The sequence below is a fragment of the Malaclemys terrapin genome, chromosome 1 (genome assembly GCF_027887155.1).
Source record: "Malaclemys terrapin pileata isolate rMalTer1 chromosome 1, rMalTer1.hap1, whole genome shotgun sequence".
NCBI classification, from domain to species: Eukaryota; Metazoa; Chordata; order Testudines; family Emydidae; genus Malaclemys; species Malaclemys terrapin.
Window position 1 is genome coordinate 39790958 of NC_071505.1, and position 13698 is coordinate 39804655.

General features: G+C 39.5%; 1 protein-coding gene across 1 annotated transcript in view; it reads left to right on the forward strand.

Annotated features, from left to right (window-relative positions):
- GRM8 (glutamate metabotropic receptor 8) overlaps nucleotides 1-13698 on the forward strand; it is a 496728-nt gene that overhangs the window by 221742 nt on the left and 261288 nt on the right. The window contains exons 4-6 of the mRNA XM_054022770.1: nucleotides 7125-7260; nucleotides 7726-7880; nucleotides 8379-8516. Of these exons, the coding sequence (XP_053878745.1) occupies nucleotides 7125-7260; nucleotides 7726-7880; nucleotides 8379-8516 (429 nt within the window). The remainder of the gene's footprint in view (nucleotides 1-7124; nucleotides 7261-7725; nucleotides 7881-8378; nucleotides 8517-13698) is intronic.

Sequence of the window (13698 nt, forward strand, 5' to 3'; positions counted from 1 at the left end):
ACTATATTCTGCCACCCTACCTGAAGCAATAGTTTACTCCCATTGATCTCAGTGCTGTTGGTCTAAAGCATGCAGTGCTTAGGTACTGCTCAGAATGGTAGAAATTTGTGTCCCTTAGTTAGCCATTCAGCTTGTTCCCTGTGTCCTGTTTATTTTTGGAGTCACAAGTTTACAACAGTGTCTGCTATTATTTTCTAAATACCCACTTAGTATCACTTCCACCAACATCCACTTCTATTTGCTTGAATATTTGTTTACAGTGAGAATTCCACCTTGTGAATTGTCCATGAGAGGTAAAATAAGTATTTACCATTCTAACACACCATAAGATTAACCTCCAAAATGACATAGGCATTGTACTACCATTTTATCAGAGTTTTGCCTTGTTATAGAAGCACAAAGGAAGGCAAAAGCTATTGATCTCAAGTATTGGTGTTATCTTCTAAATCTACAGTACTCAGTATCTCACGAACATGCATTGCCGGCTTGATATCATGTTTCCCACAGCTGTTATACATAGTGCCTGTAAACTGGCCAAGTCTGGCACTGAACAATTTCTTTAGGACATGATTTTTAATCACAACAAACAAAACAACTAAACAATGCATTGTCTGTAAACCCAGGTCTAACTGTATCCTGTGTTTAAAAGCACACAGATTATCAGCTGTTAAGTGAAAGACAAAACGAGATAGTAATTATCACTTACATAGCACTGTTCAAACATTAACCAGCTATAATCTTCACAACTAGAGCTGGTCGGAAATTCTCCAACACAACAGTTTCTTCAAAAAGTGCTAATTCATTGAACCCAAAATGTTTTTGAACAATTTGGACTCAACAGTCCCTGAGAGGATCCCTGCCTGGTTACCTGCCTTTTCCCCAGGCAGGTGTCTGGACAGCCCAGGTTTCTAGAGTCCTAGGCTCCAGGGCAAACCTTTTCATGTGGACTGCCCCAGGCCAGGGGCCATGGGGGCCATGGACCCCGCCTGTAGTTGAGGCTCACAGGACTTCTGGACTCCCTCATACTAATTTGGGAGATTTTCAGGCTTGCTGGCTCCTTAGACTTCCTGAGTCTCTAGGCTTCCAGACTCCCTAGGCTGCCAGACTGGGGAGACAACTGGCCACCCTTGGTAGGGCTGGAATCCCTGGTAGCTGCAAAGTGAAATTGACATGATTCTTGTCAGTTTCACGGCTGCCCATCTCTCAGGAACAGTGAGTGGTTCAGCTTCTGCCAGAGATCATGGGGAGTATATTTTGTTTCAGAAACCCCATGTTTTGGTGTTTCTGAAGTGAACTTTTTTGGAATCTCCACTTTGCAGGAAATTTCAAAATTTGCAAAATAAATAAATAAATAAATAAATAAAAATAAAAAAAATTGCTGAAACCAGAAAGTAAAAATTTCCTGTGAACTGGAAATTCTGAGTTTCAGTCAGCTCCACTCACAATAACCTCTCTGGGTAGTTCAGTATTATCCCCATTTTACAGATAGGAAAACTGAGAAAGAGAGACTACATGGGTGGATAGAGGCATCTCTTCTCTCTCTTCAAGGGACCACAGGGACGGCGCCTTCTCATACTTCCATGGAGGCACATAATGCACCAAGGATGAGTCATGATTTCTGCTGTACAAACTGTGTGCATCTGTATAGGTCTATCAGTGCAACCTATATAAAGCCCACTTGTATAGCAACATTATTGACCATTTTAACAACACTGGTTTTAAAATCAGAAGATGATTAGAAGACGGGAAATGTTAATTTATTAGATGTTGGGTTTCATAGAATCATAGAATATGAGGGTTGGAAGGGACCTCAGGAGGTCATCTAATCCAACCCCCTGCTCAAAGCAGGACCAATTCCCAACTAAATCATCCCAGCCAGGGCTTTGTCAAGCCTGACCTTAAAAACCTCTGAGGAAGGAGATTCCACCACCTCCCTAGGTAACCCATTCCAGTGCTTCACCACCCTCCTAGTGAAAAAGTTTTTCCTAATATCCAACCTAAACCTCCCCAACTGCAACTTGAGACCATTACTCCTTGTTCTGTCATCAGGTACCACTGAGAACAGTCTAGATCCATCCTCTTTGGAACCCCCTTTCAGGTAGTTGAAAGCAGTTATCAAATCCCCCCTCGTTCTTCTCTTCTGCAGACTAAACAATCCCAGTTCCCTCAGCCTCTCCTCATAAGTCATGTGTTCCAGCCCCCTAATCAGTTTTGTTGCCCTCCGCTGGACTCTTTCCAATTTTTCCACATCTTTCCTGTAGTGTGGGGCCCAAAACTGGACACAGTACTCCAGATGAGGCCTCACCAATGTCGAATAGAGGGGAACGATCACGTCCCTTGATCTGCTGGCAATGCCCCTACTTATACAGCCCAAAATGCCATTAGCCTTCTTGGCATCAAGGGCACACTGTTGACTCATATCCAGCTTCTCGTCCACTGTGACCCCTAGGTCCCTTTCTGCAGAACTGCTGCCTAGCCACTCGGTCCCTAGTCTGTAGCAGTGCATGGGATTCTTCTGTCCTAAGTCAGGACTCTGCACTTGTCCTTGTTGAACCTCATCAGGTTCCTTTTGGCCCAATCCTCTAATTTGTCTAGGTCCCTCTGTATCCTGTCCCTACCCTCCAGCATATCTACCACTCCTCCCAGTTTAGTGTCATCTGCAAACTTGCTGAGAGTGCAGTCCATGCCATCCTCCAGATCATTAATGAAGATATTGAACAAAACCGGCCCCAGGACCGACCCCGGGGCACTCCACTTGAAGGCAATTAGGTAGTCAGGCATGACTTGCCCTTGGTGAATCCATGCTGACTGTTCCTGATCACTTTCCTCTCCTCTAAGTGCTTCAGAATTGATTCCTTGAGGACCTGCTCTTGAGGTTTAGTGCTCTTTATTTATAAATGAAATATTCTGAACATAGTATGTATTGTTCGTTTATTATATATTAATATTATGAAAGGAGAGAGAGAGAGAAATATCAGTAGTAATGTTTTAGCAAATTTTAGGCTCCAGCTGAACTGTGGTTTGTATCCAGGGCCCTCGTTCTTCAAACACTCACACAGTTGCATAACTTCAAACACCCAAGCAGCCCTATGGACTTTAATTTACTACTCATGGGTGTACAGTCAAGCACACGTGCAAAGATTGCGAGATAGGGGACTAGATTTGAAAATATGTGTGAAAATTTTGAGAAATTTTGTTTTTGATTTGACCTGAAACAGTTTTTTCCAGAATTGCCAGCAAACCCAAATCTGTTATGCACCCAGCTGTATTTACAGCCAACTACAGTATATCAAGAGGCATCACGGTTTTGTTCTAAGAAAACCATTACCAAGGCCATATTGTAAATCATATTTGTCATAGTATGTTGTAAATTTAATTAAAATATAACTCCATCTCTCTCTAGAGAAGTGAGAATTTCTGTGCGGGAGGAATTCTTGGGTAAAGAGAGTGCTTAAACATAAGGATATACAAGTAAGCAGCCTGTGTCATGAAAGAAACATGATTTGTATGCCTTGCATAAAGGCCTCTTCCTGAGTATGGCAGGCAGTAATTGTAACTGTTCAGCTTTTCTTCACAAATGCTTTTAATAAATACAAGATGGGAAGATAAGTCATTGGTTTAGACATTTTAGGTAGCAGCTATGTAACTCATAATAGTTAGTGAATGCGAGAGGAAGGCCCAGATCCACAAAGGTATTTAGGTTTCAATTGAAATCAATGGAAGAGAGGCGCCTAAATAGCTTTATGGATCTGGGCTTGTAAGTGACCAAGTTGCTCACATGCTCAGAAGAGCTATTATAATTCACTGACCATACTGATAGTTCTCACAGATTGTAGTTTGGCATTTCTTTATTAAGTTATCAGTCCTGCACTGAAAGCCTCTAGGGTGGTTCCATTGACTTCATTGGGGCTCTGTTTGGATTCCCCTCTGCGGTTCTCACTGCAGGATTGAGGCATAAATATGCATGTCTGAAATGACTCCTTGTGCTAGTTAGATAATTTGCTCCTTCAGCTTTTTCCTCAACAATAGCAGAAACCAGTTTAGAATCTGATCCTAAAGGGGGTGAGCACCTGCAACTCAATTTCAGGGTCTAGTTTCTGTCTGGCAACTGTTGGTTAGGAAAAACTAAGAGACTTGTGCATTTTAATAATTGTAGTTTGAATTCTTGTCTAGGGCACATGCAGGCCTGAGAAGGCATTCTTTAGCTTTCTGAGCATGTGCTTATCTAAGTCTGAGGAAATCAAATAAGTAAACTTCCATTTGACATCAATAGGACTTGTGGACACTCAGTGCAGACTACCTTACATGAAATCACCCCAAGAGTCTGGCAATTCGTCCATTAACAGATTGATATTTTCAGATTTTCATAATTAAAGGATACTAAAAACATAACAAAACATAAGAAATACACAAAAATACTACAGTGATCTAATGTTGTTTTGGACTTAAATGAATGAAGTGTGGATATTTGCCTTTTAGGATCAAATCTGCAATACCTATACACAATTGGGTGTCACCTTAATGTTGTTCTGTTATGCTTTAGGAACTGGAGATTTGATCATTAACTATACATTGATATGCTGTTACTTGTTTGCCACAACAGTATAAGTAATAAATAGATATGGATATACACAAAATGTTTTATATGTCAGAAAATAGCTTGCAGAAATCATTATAAATGTAACAATAAGGCTGAAGTGCATTTTGTTTTGTTCCTAATAGATCTTCAGTGTAGAGATGTTAAGTTGCACAGTGCAGTCAGGATTGAATTTAATGCTATAATGATGGAAAGGTGTTTTTGCTACACCATTTGGACTCCAGGAAAATAACTTTTCAGCTACTGTAGTTTTTCATTCCTTGATATCCATTCCATGTAGATGGCAATATGCAGTATATAATATATATGCATTTGTAATATTTGAGGTTGCATTTCATGTAGAGAGAATGTTTTTTTCCTAAGAGCCACTGCATGAGTAGAAAGGCTTCAAAATTATACTCAAGAAATTTATGAGGTAACAAATTATTATTATTTTATGTCATTTTTCATTCCCATGTCTGGATGACTTTGGCTACTGTTGAGAGCTTAATGTTCTTTTTCAAGCCTTTACTTTTTTTAAACCAGAGAACTGTTATTACTTAAATGACAAACATTTACAGTACATCTGTTCAATATTTCTTTTAGCATTCATTGTCAGGTGTGCAAATCTGTTAACTCAGAAATAGCTTAGAATGAGGGATTATTTTCTGATTGTATGTTAGAATAGGTTATCTTATTTTTAGAAATATTGGCCAAACATTTTCATAGCATTATGTCATTTATATCACCATTGGATCATCATAAATACCTGGTAGATGTTAGGATCACCTAGTATTTGTTCTCACTTGTTGTTACTGACAAAATAGCAGTCTTTTGTGGAGAACCTGGTTACTAATACAGCTATGAGAGAAAAAATTATTGCCAGCAAAAATGGTAACATCCCACTGGAAACAAATAAAATAAATTGTAAATTATTACATCTTTACCCTCTTTACAGAAGGAAAACAAAAACAACAACCCCAAACCTATTTCTAACACAAACATTGTTTTTGCAGCAAAATGGAAGGTGTTTTCACTTGCAAAAATGTGTTTTTGTTTTAATGTGAAATAGAGAAAAGTTGAAAGCAAAACACGGTGTTTTGCTTTCACCAAACTGGTGAAATTATGATTGTTGTCATAAAGAAGTCCGTGACCAGTGATGAAAAAGGTGACATTTTTGTCCTTGACCAAATCCACTGATTTTCATAAGAACTTTTATTTTTATTCATGACAATTGCGTTAGCTGCTAGTGACTTGCTTAAATCCTGACCCTGCACTGTGATCTACCTGAGTGGAGAACAGTTGAGGTTAATGGGATAGTGTATATGGTCCAAATACAAATCTGGATCCTGTATTTCAGCAAAAAACACCATGTTATAACCTATTTTTAAGGTTTAAAAATTATTCTTTAAAACTCCCTAACATGAGAAAACCTTAGGTGTCACTGTTGGGATCCTGCACTTCTTCAGATTCCATTACTCCTGGACTGTATCACCTTCACAATGAAGTGTTTCAGAAGATCTAGGACTGGAGTGAAGGCTATTAGGTAGCTTGTTCTTAAGGAGAAAGTAATTATGGCAAATAATATTTTAAAAACCCCAACAAAAATATAAGGGCTGAAAACCCTGAGCTACAATGATTTGGTGCCCTTCCTGACTAAGTGTGCCATAAGACAGGCTCTCAGTGAATTTCTTGCCTAGTATTCTCAAAATGTATATAACCATGGTGTCTTAAAATTCCACCTGTGCTGCAGAGAGTTTCCAAAACTGCAGGATTTATTCCATTGGATAACATTGAGTTTAAGGATCCTTTCCTGCAGAACAGTTAAAATGTAAAGGGTCTAATTAGCTCCAATTCCTGCTTCTGTCACGGAAAAAAACATAAATATTGCCTCTGAGTTTGTGTTTATTCAGCCATTAGTAATTTAGATTTTTTATTGACAACCCAGATGGTTAAATGATTAAGACAACTTAATTAAAAATGCTGTAATAGCAATTGGAAAAATTCAGTGTATGGTTCCCATTAGGATTACAAGTTTGCTATCTCATTCCTCTAACCACAATATTTACTGTTAATCATTGTCCTGCTTACCCACCGCTGGAAAAGAAGTTTTGATGGCAGGTTAACTGTCAACCCACAGGTATTTTCTAGACTAAATGTAATCTTGTGACAAAATGACAAGCCAAATTCTCAAGAGGTGTAAATCACTGCTATGCCGATTTACCCCAGTTGAGGATCTGGCCTGATATTTCTTTTAAGTTTTGGATACAGTGAATGACAAACACATAGGTAACTTGCACCAGGTGTCATCATGTTTAAGCTTTGAGTTGCATGGAATCATTGCGGATTTTTGCAAGTGGTTAGAAGAGTTAGACACTCCCTCTGGACATGATAATTTTTTTGGCTGAACTGTTTCCTCCAATCAAACTGGTATCTTGTTTTCCTTGTCTGTTTTGCCATAGGTTTATTAAGTTAAGTATTAATAAACAGTTCAGAGTTTCACCTCAATTAATTAGTTTTGCTTTTTTTTGTGTGCGCGCACATGCAGGTGGCGTTTGCATCGCTCAGTCGCTAAAAATCCCCCGTGAACCAAGACTGGGAGAATTTGACAAGATCATCAAGCGCTTGTTGGAAACTCCTAATGCTCGAGCAGTGATCATGTTTGCAAACGAGGATGATATTAGGTGCTTGTTTTCTTAATTTTTTATGTTGAAGTCACCTCTTTGCAGAAAGTCCCTTTCTGGTAGCCCGTGTCTGATTTCCTAACAGATTTCAATCTAATGTAAGGTTGCCATTATGCCATATGCTATGTCACTGCTCCACAGAGACCCCAAAACTTCTTAGTTACTAAGCCTGAAAATGCTGTATATTGTAACTTGAGGACTGAAAGAGATGAAACATATAAGAATGATAGACAGAATAATATGTTTAAGGGTAAGGATGAGGCAAATTAATATTTACAGTACTGTAGCTTGAGTGCTGAACTCTGTGTCTTTTGAGAAATATGCTTTAGACTGTCAGAACAATTGACTAATTGGTTAAAGACAGGCTATTTATGTATAGCCAGAACCAATGCTGCAGGGGGACTCTAGTCAGTAACATTTCTTGGTAAATGCTTTATATCTAATTAGTTGTTTGTTTATTTGCAGGCGAATATTAGAAGCAGCCAAAAAAACTAATCAAACCGGACATTTTCTTTGGATTGGCTCAGATAGTTGGGGGTCAAAAATTTCACCTGTTTACCAACAGGAAGAGATTGCAGAAGGAGCAGTCACCATTCTGCCCAAAAGAGCTTCTATCGATGGTAAGAACTTATAGTAATGACACAAAAGACACACTTTAAGATTTATATTTAGTTGATGAGAATCTCCCATTTACTTCATGCAGTATTGAATGCAATGCAGACCTCCATGGGAATTGAGGGCACTTGGCACCTTGCAAGATTGGGCCTTTACAGTATATTGATGTTGAATTGGAGAGTTTATTGACCACCTGCATTGCATTTTCTTCAGCTATAGTATTTCACAGCAGCATTATCGATTTGGTTTCATCAAATAATTGTTATAGCAGTTTCAAGAACATTTTTTCCAAAACAAATATTAATAGCAAATGTAGTTATTTTTATTTCCCAAATACCACTTCATTCTTTTAAAAAAATCTGTATTCAGGTAGTTTATATCACAAGATATGCATTGCATTCTTGTTATGCAATCCAAACAGATCCACCAAAAACTTATAAATATATTCTTCTGCATCCTGTGTTATATTTTTATGTTTTTTTAAATTTTTTGTTTAATTTTAGGATTCGATAGATATTTTCGGAGCCGTACCCTTGCTAATAATCGAAGAAATGTGTGGTTTGCAGAATTTTGGGAGGAGAATTTTAGATGCAAGTTAGGATCACATGGAAAAAGAAACAGCAATATCAAGAAATGCACAGGTAACACACTAGAATAAGAAATTTTCTTCAAATTCTTTGTAATCCATTACAGGACAGACTGGTAAGAAACTTGCTTGGTCCCTTGAGTGGTTGCTTTCATTGTATTCTTATACCAATCTCATTCCACCTTGAAATATAAATTCTAATACCTTCTTGTCTATACTGGAGTCTGCAAACTCTTATTAGGGTGTTGCTTTAGTCACATGTTTGTTAGCCAGCCTTATAACATGTCTCACTTTAAGAGAGCACCATATCTTTTACCCTATGGAACTTACAAGATTTGAAGACTGCACCAGCAGCGATTGCTACACCTGCAAAGAAAATGTGATGAGTTTCAGCAAAGGCAAAAGGAGGCCTGTTGGGGAGCAAAAATGGGTATTTAATTTATCTAAAGATGGTTCAGGTTTGAATATTTGAACTGAAGTTCAGACTGGGTCTTATTTTTCACTGAACTACTGTTTCAAATATATACTGTTTCAAACAATATATATATGTATACCTATGCTCTTAATGAAAATGAAGACAAAACTGATGTTCTTTTCGCGCTTGACACATGTAAGCTATGAGTAAGATTACTTGTCTTATTCACTCTTGGTCAGATCCTGAAGTCCTTACTCAGTTTATATACTGTGTTTAAGGACTGAGTAAGAACTGAATAAAAAGCTCCCTGTGGGAAGGAAATGGTCATTCTCTGATATACTCTTGTGAACACTGAACAAAAAACTTGATGCATCTAGTGCATGATTCTAATTTTAACCAGGGACTATTAGCTCAGGTGTCCCAGCTCATCACATTTATGAATTTGAAGCACCACAAGTTGGTCTCTGAGATGCACAGGATACAGGCTATCCATGTCTTTATAAATCCAAATGGAAACAAATTGGGAGCCAGTGCAGTTTATGGAGCACAATTGTGATGTGCTCCATGTGTAAATTATTGCTACAGTACCCCTCACATTCTGCATTCTAACAGAATTGCTCTTTTTTAAAATTAATGGAGATATCCTATCTCCTAGAACTGGAAGGGACCTTGAAAGGTCATCGAGTCCAGCCCCCTGCCTTCACTAGCAGGACCAAGTACTAATTTTGCCCCAGCTCCCTAAGTGGCCCCCTCAAGGATTGAACTCACAAGTCTGGATTTAGCAGGCCAATGCTCAAACCACTGAGCTATCCCTCCCCCTCCTAAGCAAAAGGTGGAAAGCAGTATCCTTGGACACCAATATTGTCTGCGCATCCTGAAACAGACAAAGATCTAACAGGGCCCCTAGACTATGGACATTTTTAGTTATAACTCCTGGTTATACATATCAAGGGGCAGAAATCTCCTCTTTGGCCAGACACTGGGAATGCTGAATGACCAGTCCATCTGGATCTGATGAGTCACAGAACAGCTTCCTGGTGGCACTGCAGCCCACACTATTTCATTGTCTCATTATGGCCTCCCATGCACAATGCAGAAAAAGTATGAGACTAGAATCTTGTGTTACCCCCCATAAGAGAGCTCTTGAGGGAATGAATCATAGCACATTACTATATTCTAGGTCCTCTCAGAAACTAAAGAATAGAGTACCTGAAGCATGACTTCATCTAAGCCTTTTCAGGTCCAGAGATGTGTTAACAATACCTCATGGTCAAGTGTGTTCTGATACAATGGTGGTAAATGTTAAAGCAGTAAAAGCAGCTAATGTCTTAAACCAAGTTTTATTTTAGAATCAGAATATCAAAGGAAAATATATGAACACAACTTTTGCAAAACTTCAATTTTGAAAATCTTTGGATAGCTTTTACCTAGATCCCTTGTCCCTCCTCCCCCAGCACAAAGTTAGGATTTCAGTTTCTTCCCTTTGGAACTATTCCCTGTTTACATTGGTCTTGCCTTCAATAGAAACTTTCCCCCTCTTGTTTTTCTGCTAGCTGTCCCTTCAAATTTGAGATAAGCAGATGCAGCTGCAGTTTGCCATATTGCAAATGTAGGCTGTACATATGTGATCTCTGTCTACTATCCACCAAAGGGACCAGCCCAGTCTCTGTGCCACGCCAATGCCCAGTGCTACATTGAAAGGGATGGGTCAAGTAAATCTGAGGGCTCTAGATATAGCCAGTGATGCCTCCACACAACCCTCTCAATAATCTTCCTCAACAAAGAAGTTTACCGGCAGGATGATAAGTGTCAAGTTTATCAGAAGATGGTTTTGCTATCAGGCCTTTGATCATTCTCTCTTTTAAGAGATGTGAGTGCTTTGTTCTTCTGAGGGGAAGCATCTATAGTCTCCACCAATAATGAAATAAATGTTCCCACACTATTTTAACAACCCAAGTGGGGTTTGGCCCTGTTATCAGCTCACAGCCTGAAGTACCTAGAGACAGAGACACCGACTTTCTAATGTACCAGGGAATGCTTGACCTCTGCTCTGACCCAGGCCCTGCCCCGCACTCCATTCCTTCCCTCAAGACCCCATCCCTGTCCCGCCTCTTCCCACCTCTGCTGCACACCGCTCTTCCTGCCCCATTCTACCCCTCCCCCAAGCGTGCCCCATCCTCTCTCCTCCCCAGGCTTCAGATTTATATTACATCAGTCTGCTACCAAGGCCTCTGCCAATCTAATCCAAATCCAAATAGTTGGATCCATGAAGTTAATAGAAACCACTTCAGAGTGAAAAAAACTCAACTGTAACCCAGAAAAAGACAAACTGGATTCACCAGGTCTACCATTGGAACAGTTCTCCTGATTAGGATTTTCCCTACATAACAATTGTGGTATATAGAGCTGGGTGAAATATTTCAGACAAATAGTTTATTCAACAAAAAATTTAGTTTTGGCTAACTCCAAAGTAATCGCAAATTTGACACACATTCACTACATAGTTTCAGCCAAATTGTTGGAGCTGTGTTCCCTCTAAGCTGTGCGGTTGGGCGGTCACCCAAGAGTGATTCAAGTGCCGCGCACTTGATTAGCAGAGCCGCACATATCTGGCAGGGTGTGTTCAGGTGTCCTTACCCCCCGCTGCTTTGCAGCCACGTTGCTTCTGCAGCTGCTTCTGGGAACTTCTTGCTGGCTGTGCAGAGCTAGGCGGGAGGGGAGTGCTGATTGTCAGGGTGTCCTCCTCCCCCTGCCTCTGTACCTCATCTCCGCAGAGCAGGGGAGACAGGACAGCCTGGCTTAGGACTCGGAGCAGGAGAGAGCTGCTGTGGTCTGAGGTCTGAATCAGCTTTTTAGGTGAGTGAGTGCCCAGTCTCTGAGACTTGCCCAGCAGCCAGCACACACACTGTCTCTTTCTTTCCTCCTCCTCCCCCCAGCTCATGCACCCCATCTCCATAGAGTCGGGGAGGAGAGACAGAGCTCAGGACGGAGCAGGAGAGCTTTCAGTGAGTGCCTTAAAGAGACAGTGCACAGCGTCTCTCAGAAACCTCCCCAGCAGCCAGCACACACGCTGTCTGTCTATCTGACTCTCTGTCTCACACACACACACACACACACACACACACACACACTCTCTCTCTCTCTCTCACACACACACTCTCTGTCTCTTTCACACTTACCTCCCAACATATACTTGTATTATTGTTGTTGTTACTTCTTGGTACTTCTTGCAATGCACATATATTCTCTGTAATTTTATTCTTTCTAAGTGTATTATTTTAGTTTTTTGACTGATCTATGCATTTCATAATTTTTATTTCTCTTACACTTAAATTTAATTCTTTGAGTAGTGAGTTCTAAAATGCTAACCTGTCCTAGCTGAAGTAATTATCCCCATGGTAACTTTTTAAAAATATATATTATATCTAGGTTTTTTGTTTCTACTGGTGGCACACATCCGCACATACCTCAGTGCACATAACAAAATGTATTCCGCACATGGATGGAAAAAATTAGAGGGAACATTGGCGAGGGCTAGATTCACAAAGGGACTTAGGCAACATTCACAAAATGGAACCAGGAGGAGGAGAAGGGGATGAGGTGCCCCCTACCCCATAAAATGTAGCCCCCTAGTTAGGGTACTCACCCGGGATGTGGGATACATAGGTTTGAATCCCTGCTCCAATGACTATTTAATTATTAATACAAAATGGAACAACTGCACCAGGAAAGATTGAGAAACCTGTTCTAGAATAGCTAATAGCCTGATGGTTCGGACACCCCCTCCCCATCTGAAAAGGGGGACACCTGGCTTCAGATCCCTGCTTTAGAGTGGGGATTTGGAGCTGGGTGTCTCATTTCCTAGGTGAGCATCCTAACTACTGTGCTACAGGTTATAAGAAGGTGAAGGAGGCTCTTCCTTTACCACCTGTTCTCCTATTTTGTGAATGTAGACCTTCATTAAATGCCTGGGAACAAAATTTTTTGGGTCAAACAATGTGTTTTGCTTGACCTAAAATTAATTTTTTAAAACTTTTTCAAGTTGCTGAAAATTCCAAAGAAAGTTGATTGTTTGACTCAAAACAAATTATTGTGGATTATTTTCAGAATTGGCAGCAAACTGAAAAATCAGATGTCCATTCAGATCTAGAGAGAGGATATTTAAAAAGACTATATACCACTCAGACTGCTTCCTGCCTCCCTCAGGGCTCTAATAATATTAATTATTCTTATTAATTGTAGTTATGGTTCACTAGATCATACTCTGTTTAATAACAATTGCATTTTTAAAAAGTAGCCTTTGTTTTCAGATGCAGTTCACTATTTATTCATGTTTGTTATTGTTTTCTTACCTTTTAAACATTTTAGGCGTCTGAGCTGAGTGAAATTAGTGGAGTTTTCCTGATAATATACTGCCCTTTTTTGGCCACCTCACATTCAGCAATCATTCACCTAGATACTGCAAAAAATAGTTATGTGTTCTTACTATTAACTTTAGCAACAGGACTCTAAGTGTTTGTATGTATAAATCAAGTGATAGTGACTAGAATGGTATATTGAAGGATATGAGGTTGTTTTTGTAAAAACCTTCCTGGAATAAAAAGTTATCAAATCAGACCATTAACTTAGTATGGATGAAACAATAATTACAAAGTTATCCGTAAATCCTTTCAAAGAAAGAAGGAAAAGTCATGCATAAAGATGGTTCTTTCTGTTGCTGTAATTTCATGTGCAGGAGTTGTGCAATTCACAGTTTTGACCCACACATGAAGGCTATCTGGAGACCATTTTGCATATTCATTAAGGTAGCAAAGCTTTTCTT